A 14,470-nucleotide genomic window follows, 5' to 3' on the forward strand; every position below is an offset into this window, starting at 1 on the left:
ACGTTAAAAAGTTTACATTTAGATAAGAAATTACGCCATATTAAGTCTTTATGAGATGAAAAGCAAAATTATGACTTTTTGTAAATTTTGGTGTCTTAATTTCAATTTAGGAAATAATGTCAATTTAATTTCAACTTGGTGTGTCAATTTCACCTCTTTATAATTATGACCTTTTCAAGACTTTTTAATGTTGTAAATGTCATAATTTTGACTGTTTTTGTCAGTTATGATTTGCAAAAGCATGATTTTCCCTCATGTGGCAGAAATATGTTTCATAATAATATTTGGTGCAGTTGCTGTCGCTGTAGAATAACGTGTTTAAAGGGAGAGTTCAGGTGAACGAGTGAGTCACAGGTGTGTGTGTGTGTGTGTGTGTGTGTGTAACCCGAGCAGCTGCTTTTACCAGGAGGCATGATGGGTAATCCAGGGCTTGACCAACACAGGCGCTGTTGTTCTGGCCTGAGGTCAGAGGTCGAGGGAGTGGTTTGTGCCGTTTGACCTGGAAAGACAAAACACTGGCGCACCTGAAGCGATGACCTCACTGACGAGCACCTGTCAATCATCAGGTCATGTGATCCTTCAGATTTGTGTGCACTGAAAAGAGTGTTCTCTAGAGACAAGCCCGATCGCCCGATGGCTCGTGATGCAGAGAGAGAGAGTCTTACCCAGCATGCAGTGCGTCCGCAGATTTAACACGCGTGTGATTAGCGTGACGCTCCTGATGTAACGTGTGTTTGTTCCTGTTGTGGATTCATGTTGTTCTCGACGAGCATCGAACATCGAGTCGCACACTGTAATTTATCCAATAATCTAAGAGTTAAAAACACTAAAAAAACGATGATTATAAACAGTGGTGTAACTTTGTTTTAATAAATGGGTGGGAGAGAGTGTTTGTGTGTTTGTGTGTTTGTGTTTGTGTGTGTGTGTGTGTGCGCGCGCGCGCAGGTTCATGTACTGGACGGACTGGGGTGAGGTGTGTAGTGGATTTTTCCCCTAAACCTAACTGCGTACCTGGAACCTAATTATTTTAATTGAAAACTATCACTTTTGATTGGTAATAGGGATGGGACGGTATGGAAATTTCATATCACGATTATAGTGACCGAAATTATCGTGATTATCAATATTATCACGGTTTTGTTAAAACAAGATGAAAGTGTTAAAAAAAGAACTGATGCTCACACTGAAAACATTTCAACAGGTTTTATATTTGAGAATCAACAAACAACAAATAAAACGAGCAGCTCTATGCACTTTTTAAAGCAAGATTCTATTCTGTGGCATTTCCTTCCTTATAATGACCGTCGTCAATAGCAACATATTATAACACAGCGCACATCCATGCATCACAACGGACGCACGCTCTCATTTCATTCAAATACAACTTGTCATCTTGCGTCTCCGTTTTTGATTGTATTGAAAATTAAATAAGAGTTGACTATTGTTTACAGAATTTGATAATTAATCTTGACATTAATCTCTATTCAATATGTCCCCGTAATTATGTGGTAAAAAAAAAATTGGTGTTATAAGTGTACAATGAATATACATTATTATTTCTTAAATGTCACTCTTAATAGTCTTGTTTGAACTTGTTCGTTCGTCTTTGGCTCAAAGCCACTTATTGCTGCAAACTTTTCTTCACGGAAGCTTCAAGTTTATTTAAAGTGAGTGAGATAAAATATTTCAACTAAAAACAACATTTTGTGCCCAATTATTTCCCAGACGTAGTTTTAGTATTGAGATCCAAGTTAACGTGCCTTGCGTTCGCTACAGTGTGTGATGGTCACACAGGACGGCTCGGCAGATTTGAAGTGTTTACCTCTATCGCAGTGACTTTTTTTTTGTGCATGTTCTGCAGACAGAGTGACCATCCTCGATTAAGTTTCCCTCAGGACTTTTGTAAATGTCAAAATATGACCACAGCTCAGATTTGGTCCTCTTAAAAGGCTGAAAAATCTCCCGAACACGGTCACCGCCTTCTGCCATTCCTTCTCGAAAAAAAAAGAAAAACCCAACATTGCGCGCCTGCGTCAGACTGTTGCTGGTGTGGACAGGATTTATAGTGAGTTATTAAAATCGCGATAATCAAACACGGTTTTAATGATAATTTAATTTTAAACGATAATACTAACCATCAGTACATTTTATCGTGGTTTATAGTGAAACCGGTAATCGTCCCATCCCTAATTGGTAATAAGGTTTTTAGTTCTCTTTTATTAGGGGTGCCCAGTCTTCACCCAAGCGCTACACGCCGACACTTAATAAATAATATCCGGGCGTCTACAATCAACACTTAATATCCGGGGCGTCTACAATCGACACTTAATATCCGGGTCGTCTACAATCGACACTTAATATCCGGGCGTCTACAATCGACACTTAATATCCGGGGCGTCTACAGTCGACACTTAATATCCGGGGCGTCTACAGTCGACACTTAATATCCGGGTCGTCTACAATCGACACTTAATATCCGGGCGTCTACAATCGACACTTAATATCCGGGTCGTCTACAATCGACACTTAATATCCGGGCGTCTACAATCGACACTTAATATCCGGGGCGTCTACAGTCGACACTTAATATCCGGGGCGTCTACAGTCGACACTTAATATCCGGGTCGTCTACAATCGACACTTAATATCCGGGGCGTCTACAATCGACACTTAATATCCGGGTCGTCTACAATCGACACTTAATATCCGGGCGTCTACAATCGACACTTAATATCCGGGGCGTCTACAGTCGACACTTAATATCCGGGGCGTCTACAGTCGACACTTAATATCCGGGGCGTCTACAATCGACACTTAATATCCGGGGCGTCTACAATCGACACTTAATATCCGGGTCGTCTACAATCGACACTTAATATCCGGGGCGTCTACAGTCGACACTTAATATCCGGGGCGTCTACAGTCGACACTTAATATCCGGGGCGTCTACAATCGACACTTAATATCCGGGGCGTCTACAGTCGACACTTAATATCCGGGGCGTCTACAATCGACACTTAATATCCGGGGCGTCTACAATCGACACTTAATATCCGGGTCGTCTACAATCGACACTTAATATCCGGGTCGTCTACAATCGACACTTAATATCCGGGGCGTCTACAATCGACACTTAATATCCGGGGCGTCTACAATCGACACTTAATATCCGGGCGTCTACAATCAACACTTAATATCCGGGCGTCTACAATCGACACTTAATATCCGGGCGTCTACAATCGACACTTAATATCCGGGGCGTCTACAGTCGACACTTAATATCCGGGGCGTCTACAATCGACACTTAATATCCGGGGCGTCTACAATCGACACTTAATATCCGGGCGTCTACAATCAACACTTAATATCCGGGCGTCTACAATCGACACTTAATATCCGGTCGTCTACAGTCGACACTTAATATCCGGGCGTCTACCGTCGACACTTAATATCCGGGCGTCTACAATCAACACTTAATATCCGGGCGTCTACAATCGACACTTAATATCCGGGCGTCTACAGTCGACACTTAATATCCGGGGCGTCTACAATCAACACTTAATATCCGGGCGTCTACAGTCGACACTTAATATCCGGGGCGTCTACAGTCGACACTTAATATCCGGGGCGTCTACAGTCGACACTTAATATCCGGGGCGTCTACAATCGACACTTAATATCCAGGGGCGTCTACAGTCGACACTTAATATCCGGGGCGTCTACAATCGACACTTAATATCCGGGCGTCTACAATCGACACTTAATATCCGGGGCGTCTACAATCGACACTTAATATCCGGGGCGTCTACAATCGACACTTAATATCCGGGGCGTCTACAATCGACACTTAATATCCGGGGCGTCTACAATCGACACTTAATATCCGGGGCGTCTACAATCGACACTTAATATCCGGGCGTCTACAATCAACACTTAATATCCGGGGCGTCTACAGTCGACACTTAATATCCGGGGCGTCTACAATCGACACTTAATATCCAGGCGTCTACAATCGACACTTAATATCCGGGGCGTCTACAATCGACACTTAATATCCGGGGCGTCTACAATCGACACTTAATATCCGGGGCGTCTACAATCGACACTTAATATCCGGGGCGTCTACAGTCGACACTTAATATCCGGGTCGTCTACAATCGACACTTAATATCCGGGTCGTCTACAATCGACACTTAATATCCGGGTCGTCTACAATCGACACTTAATATCCGGGCGTCTACCGTCGACACTTAATATCCGGGGCGTCTACAGTCGACACTTAATATCCGGGGCGTCTACAGTCGACACTTAATATCCGGGGCGTCTACAATCGACACTTAATATCCGGGGCGTCTACAATCGACACTTAATATCCGGGGCGTCTACAATCGACACTTAATATCCGGGGCGTCTACAGTCGACACTTAATATCCGGGTCGTCTACAATCGACACTTAATATCCGGGTCGTCTACAATCGACACTTAATATCCGGGTCGTCTACAATCGACACTTAATATCCGGGTCGTCTACAGTCGACACTTAATATCCGGGCGTCTACCGTCGACACTTAATATCCGGGGCGTCTACAATCGACACTTAATATCCGGGGCGTCTACAGTCGACACTTAATATCCGGGGCGTCTACAGTCGACACTTAATATCCGGGCGTCTACCGTCAACACTTAATATCCGGGGCGTCTACAGTCGACACTTAATATCCGGGCGTCTACCGTCGACACTTAATATCCGGGGCGTCTACAATCGACACTTAATATCCGGGGCGTCTACAGTCGACACTTAATATCCGGGGCGTCTACAGTCGACACTTAATATCCGGGCGTCTACCGTCAACACTTAATATCCGGGGCGTCTACAGTCGACACTTAATATCCGGGGCGTCTACAGTCGACACTTAATATCCGGGCGTCTACCGTCAACACTTAATATCCGGGGCGTCTACAGTCGACACTTAATATCCGGGGCGTCTACAGTCGACACTTAATATCCGGGCGTCTACCGTCGACACTTAATATCCGGGCGTCTACAATCGACACTTAATATCCGGGGCGTCTACAATCAACACTTAATATCCGGGGCGTCTACAATCAACACTTAATATCCGGGCGTCTACAGTCGACACTTAATATCCGGGCGTCTACAGTCGACACTTAATATCCGGGGCGTCTACAGTCGACACTTAATATCCGGGCGTCTACCGTCGACACTTAATATCCGGGGCGTCTACAGTCGACACTTAATATCCGGGGCGTCTACAGTCGACACTTAATATCCGGGGCGTCTACAGTCGACACTTAATATCCGGGCGTCTACCGTCGACACTTAATATCCGGGGCGTCTACAGTCGACACTTAATATCCGGGGCGTCTACAGTCGACACTTAATATCCGGGCGTCTACCGTCGACACTTAATATCCGGGGCGTCTACAGTCGACACTTAATATCCGGGGCGTCTACAGTCGACACTTAATATCCGGGGCGTCTACAGTCGACACTTAATATCCGGGCGTCTACCGTCGACACTTAATATCCGGGGCGTCTACAGTCGACACTTAATATCCGGGGCGTCTACAGTCGACACTTAATATCCGGGGCGTCTACAATCGACACTTAATATCCGGGGCGTCTACAATCGACACTTAATATCCGGGGCGTCTACAATCGACACTTAATATCCGGGGCGTCTACAATCGACACTTAATATCCGGGCGTCTACAATCGACACTAAATATCCGGGGCGTCTACAATCGACACTTAATATCCGGGCGTCTACAATCGACACTTAATATCCGGGTCGTCTACAATCGACACTTAATATCCGGGTCGTCTACAATCGACACTTAATATCCGGGCGTCTACAATCGACACTTAATATCCGGGCGTCTACAATCGACACTTAATATCTGGGCGTCTACAATCGACACTTAATATCCGGGGCGTCTACAATCGACACTTAATATCCGGGCGTCTACAATCGACACTTAATATCCGGGGCGTCTACAATCGACACTTAATATCCGGGCGTCTACAATCGACACTTAATATCCGGGCGTCTACAATCGACACTTAATATCCGGGGCGTCTACAATCGACACTTAATATCCGGGGCGTCTACAATCGACACTTAATATCCGGGGCGTCTACAGTCGACACTTAATATCCGGGGCGTCTACAGTCGACACTTAATATCCGGGGCGTCTACAGTCGACACTTAATATCCGGGGCGTCTACAGTCGACACTTAATATCCGGGGCGTCTACAGTCGACACTTAATATCCGGGGCGTCTACAGTCGACACTTAATATCCGGGGCGTCTACAATCGACACTTAATATCCGGGCGTCTACAATCGACACTTAATATCCGGGCGTCTACAATCGACACTTAATATCCGGGCGTCTACAATCGACACTTAATATCCGGGGCGTCTACACGTCGACACTTAATAAATAATATCCGGGGCGTCTACAATCGACACTTAATATCCGGGGCGTCTACAGTCGACACTTAATATCCGGGGCGTCTACAATCGACACTTAATATCCGGGGCGTCTACAATCGACACTTAATATCCGGGCGTCTACAATCGACACTTAATATCCGGGCGTCTACAATCGACACTTAATATCCGGGGCGTCTACACGTCGACACTTAATAAATAATATCCGGGGCGTCTACACGTCGACACTTAATAAATAATATCCGGGGCGTCTACACGTCGACACTTAATAAATAATATCCGGGGCGTCTACATGCCGACACTTAATAAATAATATCCGGGGCGTCTACAATCGACACTTAATAAATAATATCCGGGGCGTCTACAATCGACACTTAATAAATAATATCCGGGGCGTCTACAATCGACACTTAATAAATAATATCCGGGGCGTCTACATGCCGACACTTAATAAATAATATCCGGGGCGTCTACAATCGACACTTAATAAATAATATCCGGGGCGTCTACAATCGACACTTAATAAATAATATCCGGGGCGTCTACAATCGACACTTAATATCCGGGGCGTCTACACGTCGACACTTAATAAATAATATCCGGGGCGTCTACAATCGACACTTAATATCCGGGCGTCTACAATCGACACTTAATAAATAATATCCGGGGCGTCTACAATCGACACTTAATAAATAATATCCGGGGCGTCTACAATCAACACTTAACAAATAATATCCGGGGCGTCTACAATCGACACTTAATATCCGGGCGTCTACAATCGACACTTAATATCCGGGCGTCTACAATCGACACTTAATATCCGGGCGTCTACAATCGACACTTAATATCCGGGCGTCTACAATCGACACTTAATATCCGGGCGTCTACAATCGACACTTAATATCCGGGCGTCTACAATCGACACTTAATATCCGGGCGTCTACAATCGACACTTAATATCCGGGCGTCTACAATCGAAACTTAATATCCGGGCGTCTACAATCGACACTTAATATCCGGGGCGTCTACAATCGACACTTAATATCCGGGGCGTCTACAGTCGACACTTAATATCCGGGGCGTCTACAGTCGACACTTAATATCCGGGGCGTCTACAGTCGACACTTAATATCCGGGGCGTCTACAATCGACACTTAATATCCGGGGCGTCTACAATCGACACTTAATATCCGGGGCGTCTACAATCGACACTTAATATCCGGGGCGTCTACAATCGACACTTAATATCCGGGGCGTCTACAGTCGACACTTAATATCCGGGGCGTCTACAGTCGACACTTAATATCCGGGGCGTCTACAGTCGACACTTAATATCCGGGGCGTCTACAATCGACACTTAATATCCGGGGCGTCTACAGTCGACACTTAATATCCGGGGCGTCTACAGTCGACACTTAATATCCGGGGCGTCTACAGTCGACACTTAATATCCGGGGCGTCTACAGTCGACACTTAATATCCGGGGCGTCTACAGTCGACACTTAATATCCGGGGCGTCTACAATCGACACTTAATATCCGGGGCGTCTACAATCAACACTTAATATCCGGGGCGTCTACAATCAACACTTAATATCCGGGGCGTCTACAATCGACACTTAATATCCGGGGCGTCTACAATCGACACTTAATATCCGGGGCGTCTACAGTCGACACTTAATATCCGGGGCGTCTACAGTCGACACTTAATATCCGGGGCGTCTACAATCGACACTTAATATCCGGGGCGTCTACAATCGACACTTAATATCCGGGGCGTCTACAATCGACACTTAATATCCGGGGCGTCTACAATCAACACTTAATATCCTGGGCGTCTACCGTCGACACTTAATATCCGGGGCGTCTACAATCAACACTTAATATCCGGGGCGTCTACAATCGACACTTAATATCCGGGGCGTCTACAATCGACACTTAATATCCGAGCGTCTACAATCGACACTTAATATCCGGGGCGTCTACAATCGACACTTAATATCCGGGGCGTCTACAATCAACACTTAATATCCTGGGCGTCTACCGTCGACACTTAATATCCTGGGCGTCTACAATCGACACTTAATATCCGGGGCGTCTACCGTCGACACCCAATAACCTTTAAACTCTAGCTCTTGCGTCTTCCGTCGACAACCAGCCGAGTTCTCTAAACTCTAACTTACTTACTTGATTCCCTGGCCTAACCCTGTTGCGCAACAGAAAATAACAGACAGGCTCCAGCAAATGTACTTTAAATGCTTTAAACACGGCCAGGAGAGTTCTCGAGCAGTTCTCAGAGAATCTCCCTAGAAGAATCAAGGCCGGTGGATCTCAGACAAATCCCATGGAGAATCCCACCAGTAAACACGAATTCAACAGTTTTTATAATATGATATGATGCATTATCATAGGCTTTCAAACCCAGACATCTTAAAACAGAATCATCGTAACTAACATATCACGCTCTCCTTCATCAATATTGGTTACATTGTCAAAGCAAGTCCCCCCTTTCATTAGCTTTTGTTAGTAACATCAGCAAAATATCCTGTATCATCAACATTGTGAGGGGTTAATATTTCAATCAATCATTTCACAATATAGCGGTTAGTCCAATTTCAAAGTTCCTTTTACCAAAGTTATATTAAGTCAAATGTTTAGGAGGTTAGAGTTTGTCAAGTCATCCTCATTTATATAGCGCTTTTAACAATGTAGATTGTTTCAAAGCAGCTTTACAGAGATAAACATATAATTTAAGGTAACAGAGATTGGTTTGGTTTTATAGTGGTTCTTGAAAAATGTTTTTTCCAGCTAAAGTTAGTTTTGATTGATTCACTTCCGTCTAAATGATAGTTTGTTATTAAATTAGGGGCCGCTAAGACGACACCGTTCTCTCTAAACAGACTTTAAACGTGAACCTGTGATAGACGCTGATGGCGTTCACATGCGCATTAAGAATTGATTCTATAGTTATGTGCGTTTGAATATATGTGCGCAGGTTTGTAATTCCTTACACACCATGCCTAAACAAACTACTTGTCTATAAATTTTGATGCAGAATTTTTATTTTATCTTATCACTTTGGGTAGGTATGCGAACCGAAAAATTCCACAAGGCTTTATCTGTAGAGTGGTATAGGGATCCTCCATAGGGAGAGGCTAGTTGGCACTTCAGCACTGCATTGTCATCGGGTCCAGGCGAAAGTCCTTCGTCAGATCTGGAAACGGCCTGGATCCGGCAGGCTGCGGGAAAACCTCGGGATAAACAAAGACACTAAAATTAGCGTAGATGCCATTCTTCTTATGATGTAACGAGTACATCAGGATTTGAGGGAAGTGTTCCCAGTTCCGGCTGACCTAATCTAAGCAGCCTAATATTGAATTATAGAAGTCTATAGAGTGTTATGTGAATGCTAGGTCAAAGAGATGTGTTTTTAGTCTAGCTTTGAACTGACAGACTGTGTCTGCTTCCCGGACAATGTTAGGAAGATTGTTCCAGATTTTTGGTGCTAAATAGGAAAAGGATCTACCGCCAGCAGTCGATTTATATATTCTAGGTATTATCAACTGGCCGGAGTTTTGAGATCGCAATAGACGTGAAGGACTATAATGCGTTAAGAGCTCGCTCAAGTACTGGGGAGCTAAACCATTTTGTGCTTTGTAAGTAATCAGCAATATTTTAAAATCTATACGATGTTTAATAGGGAGCCAATGCAGTGTTGACAGAACCGGGCTAATATGGTCGTACTTCCTGGTTCTGGTAAGAACTCTAGCGGCTGCGTTTTGAACTAGCTGTAGTTTGTTTATTAAGCGTGCAGGGCAACCACCCAGTAGAGCATTACAATAATCTAGCCTTGATGTCATGAACGCATGAACTAGTTGTTCCGCATTTGTCAGTGAGAGCATATGACGTAATTTAGATATATTTTTAAGATGGAAAAATGCGGTTTTACAGACACTAGACACGTGACTTTCAAATAAATTGGTATCAAAGAGCACACACACACACACACACACACACACACACACACACACACACACACACACACACACACACACACAAACACACACACACACACACACACACACACACACACACACACACACACACAGGTTCCTAACTGACGACGAAGACTTAACAGAGCAGCATCAAGTGTTAGACGGTATTCTAGGTTATTACGTGAGGAAGTTTTTTGTCCAATAATTAGAATCTCTGTTTTTTCAGAATTTAGTAGTAGGAAATTACTGGTCATACAATTTTTTATATCAACTATGCATTCCGATAATTTTGTGAATTGGTGAGTTTCGTTAGGTTTGGAAGAAATATAGAGCTGAGTATCATCAGCATAACAGTGAAAGCTAATTCCATGTTTCCTAATGATATCTCCTAAAGGTAGCATGTACAGAGTGAACAGCAGCGGTCCTAGCACTGAGCCTTGTGGTACGCCATACTGAACTTGTGATCGATAAGACATCTCTTCATTTACTGCTACAAACTGATAGCGGTCAGATAAATATGATTTAATCCATGCTAGTGCAATTCCACTAATGCCAACATAGTTTTCTAGTCTATTTAAGAGAATGTTGTGGTCAATGGTGTCAAATGCAGCACTAAGATCAAGTAACACTAATAGAGAGATACAACCACGATCGGATGATAAGAGCAAATCATTTGTGACTGTAATGAGAACTGTCTCAGTGCTATGGTGCGGTCTAAATCTGAAAGTTTGTCTGATACACCCTAGAGAAAAAGGAAGTAAGCTCAATTTAGATTTATTGTGAGGGTGGGTTAGGGTGAGGTGTCTGTTAAACTCGTGTGTGTGTGTGTTCAGGTTCATGTACTGGACGGACTGGGGTGAGGTGTCGATGTAAAACTTGTGTGTGTGTGTGTTTTCAGGTTCATGTACTGGAAGGACTGGGGTGAGGTGTCGATGTTAAACTCGTGTGTGTGTGTGTTCAGGTTCATGTACTGGACTGACTGGGGTGAGGTGCCGATGTTAAACTCGTGTGTGTGTGTGTGTTCAGGTTCATGTACTGGACGGACTGGAGTGAGGTGCCGATGTTAAACTCGTGTGTGTGTGTGTGTGTGTTCAGGTTCATGTACTGGACGGACTGGGGTGAGGTGTCGATGTTAAACTCGTGTGTGTGTGTGTGTGTGTGTTCAGGTTCATGTACTGGACGGACTGGGGTGAGGTGTCGATGTAAAACTTGTGTGTGTGTGTGTTTTCAGGTTCATGTACTGGAAGGACTGGGGTGAGGTGTCGATGTTAAACTCGTGTGTGTGTGTGTGTGTGTGTGTGTTCAGGTTCATGTACTGGACTGACTGGGGTGAGGTGCCGATGTTAAACTCGTGTGTGTGTGTGTGTTCAGGTTCATGTACTGGACGGACTGGAGTGAGGTGCCGATGTTAAACTCGTGTGTGTGTGTGTGTGTGTGTTCAGGTTCATGTACTGGACGGACTGGGGTGAGGTGCCGATGTTAAACTCGTGTGTGTGTGTGTGTGTGTTCAGGTTCATGTACTGGACGGACTGGGGTGAGGTGCCGAAGATCGAGCGCGCTGGGATGGATGGGACTCTTCGCTCTGTGATCGTCGACTCTGAGATCTACTGGCCCAACGGCCTCACACTCGACTACACACACACACAGCAGAAGCTCTACTGGGCCGACGCCAAGTTCAACTTCATCCACCGGTGCAACCTGGACGGCTCCGACAGGTGCGACACACACACACACACACCTGCGTCACAACACACACACACACACACACACACACCTGCGTCACAACACAAGCACCCTCACCACACACACACACACACACACACACCACAACACACACACACCTCACCTCACACACTTCACCAGACACTCACACACTTCACCACACACACTCACACACTTCACCACACACACTCACACACTTCACCACACACACTCACACACTTCACCACACACACTCACACACTTCACCACACACACTCACACACTTCACCACACACACACACACACACACTCACACACCTCACCACGGCTCTCAAACACACCTCAACACGGCTCACACACACACACCTTAACACAGCACACACACACACACACACACTCACACACTTCACCAAACACACACACACACACTCACACACTTCACCACACACACCTCACCACGGCTCACACACACACACCTTAACACAGCACACACACACACACACACACACACACACACACACACACACACTCCAGCACCGTCAGGATCACGTTTGGACCTCCTTCAAAGATCAGAGCCATGACAGGGACGCTCTGACCGATGCCTGTACACATACACACACACACACACACACCCACACACACACACACACACACACACCTCACCTCTCGATCCGATTCAACAGCTGTGATTCCATCCAGTTACGATCTTGATAACGATTCATCTGGATTTGTGTGTGTGTGTGTCAGGGAGGTGGTGGTGAAAGGCTCGCTGCCGCACCCGTTCGCGCTGACGCTGTACGAGGACACACTCTTCTGGACCGACTGGAACACACACTCCATACACTCCTGCCACAAACACACAGGGCAGAACAGCCGCGAGATCCACTCCAACATCTTCTCCCCCATGGACATACACGTCTACAGCCAGAAGCGCCAGCAGATCGGTGAGAGAGTGTGTGTGAGAGTGAGTGAGCGAGAGTGTGTGTGACAGTGAGAGTGTGTGAGAGTGAGTGAGCGAGAGTGTGTGTGAGAGTGAGTGTGAGTGAGCGAGAGTGTGAGTGAGCGAGCGTGTGAGTGAGCGAGCGTGTGAGTGAGCGAGAGTGTGAGTGAGCGAGCGTGTGAGTGAGCGAGCGTGTGAGTGAGCGAGCGTGTGAGTGAGCGAGCGTGTGAGTGAGCGAGCGTGTGAGTGAGCGAGCGTGTGAGTGAGCGAGAGTGTGAGTGAGCGAGAGTGTGAGTGAGCGAGCGTGTGAGTGAGCGAGCGTGTGAGTGAGCGAGCGTGTGAGTGAGCGAGCGTGTGAGTGAGCGAGCGTGTGAGTGAGCGAGCGTGTGAGTGAGCGAGAGTGTGAGTGAGCGAGAGTGTGAGTGAGCGAGCGTGTGAGCGAGCGAGAGTGTGAGTGAGCGAGAGTGTGAGTGAGCGAGCGTGTGAGCGAGCGAGAGTGCGAGCGAGAGTGCGAGCGAGAGTGCGAGCGAGAGTGTCAGAGTGATCGTGTGTGAGTTAGACTTGTAGCCAAGACCGCCTAACCGACACTAGACCAGAGGGTATCGAGACCAAGTCGAGTCCGGAGGGAAAAAAACAGACTAGTGAAGAAAAAATGAACGTGCTCAGGCTCAACACTGCTAGTGTACTCTCTATTCGTTCTGGTGAAATCACAAAACATAATGCACACAAACGTGTCCCTGCTTGATATACAACCACTGATGAACATAATCGGGTTTGATGAGAAAAAAAACTATAGAGTGTGGTAGGGCTGGAACAACGCGTCGACGTCATCGATTACGTCGACGCAAAATATGTGTGTCGATTCGTCAGACCCAAAACAAAGATGGCGGCGCCGGAGAGTAGTAGCAACACGAGCGGCTCCTCAGACTATTAGAAGTGCAAGGCGGCACGCACTCGTTCCTCTAAAGTACACACACACACACACAACATAAACATAAAAATGTGCGTCAGTATCGAGTTCTCTTTCGGGCATGAACGAACCATAACACATAAATTATGCCAAACTGTCTGCTTTGTCGAGTGTCCTCATTAGACCAGTCTTAAATGAGTAAAATAAAGTATTTTATTTTAAAGAGTAAATTACTCAATCAGACCCTTTGCTTCTTCGCGCAAAAGGAAAAAATGTCAGGAAGCGCAATATGCAGCGACCTGTGGCGTTTCCTGATGATCGAGGTTGTTCCTTAACTTCAGTTTATACGTGCGATTCACACGAGCTCCAAGCGCGTGCGAGACTGCTGTTAGTATGCGCTTATAGCTATTAATGTCGTGAAAAATACATAGAGGACACTGACAACGC

General features: G+C 45.7%; 1 protein-coding gene across 5 annotated transcripts in view; it reads left to right on the top strand.

Moving 5' to 3' along the window:
• The window catches only part of lrp6 (low density lipoprotein receptor-related protein 6), a 57,874-nt gene that overhangs the window by 6,743 nt on the left and 36,661 nt on the right, over nt 1–14,470 (top strand). For 2 of the 5 annotated variants that reach the window (XR_013207370.1, XM_077245449.1), the window contains exons 3-4: nt 11,984–12,187; nt 12,921–13,117. Coding sequence is in view for 4 of the 5 variants with exons in the window: in XM_077245449.1 (XP_077101564.1) it covers nt 11,984–12,187; nt 12,921–13,117 (401 nt within the window). In the remaining variant the exon portion in view is untranslated. Of the gene's footprint in view, nt 1–11,383; nt 11,667–11,687; nt 12,188–12,920; nt 13,118–14,470 lie in introns of those variants that run through there. The other 3 variants (XM_077245450.1, XM_077245451.1, XM_077245448.1) reach the window with 3 other exon arrangements.

The sequence above is a fragment of the Siphateles boraxobius genome, unplaced genomic scaffold (assembly GCF_051911475.1).
Source record: "Siphateles boraxobius isolate OS27281-9 unplaced genomic scaffold, OSU_SipBor_1 261, whole genome shotgun sequence".
Classification (NCBI taxonomy): domain Eukaryota; kingdom Metazoa; phylum Chordata; class Actinopteri; order Cypriniformes; family Leuciscidae; genus Siphateles; species Siphateles boraxobius.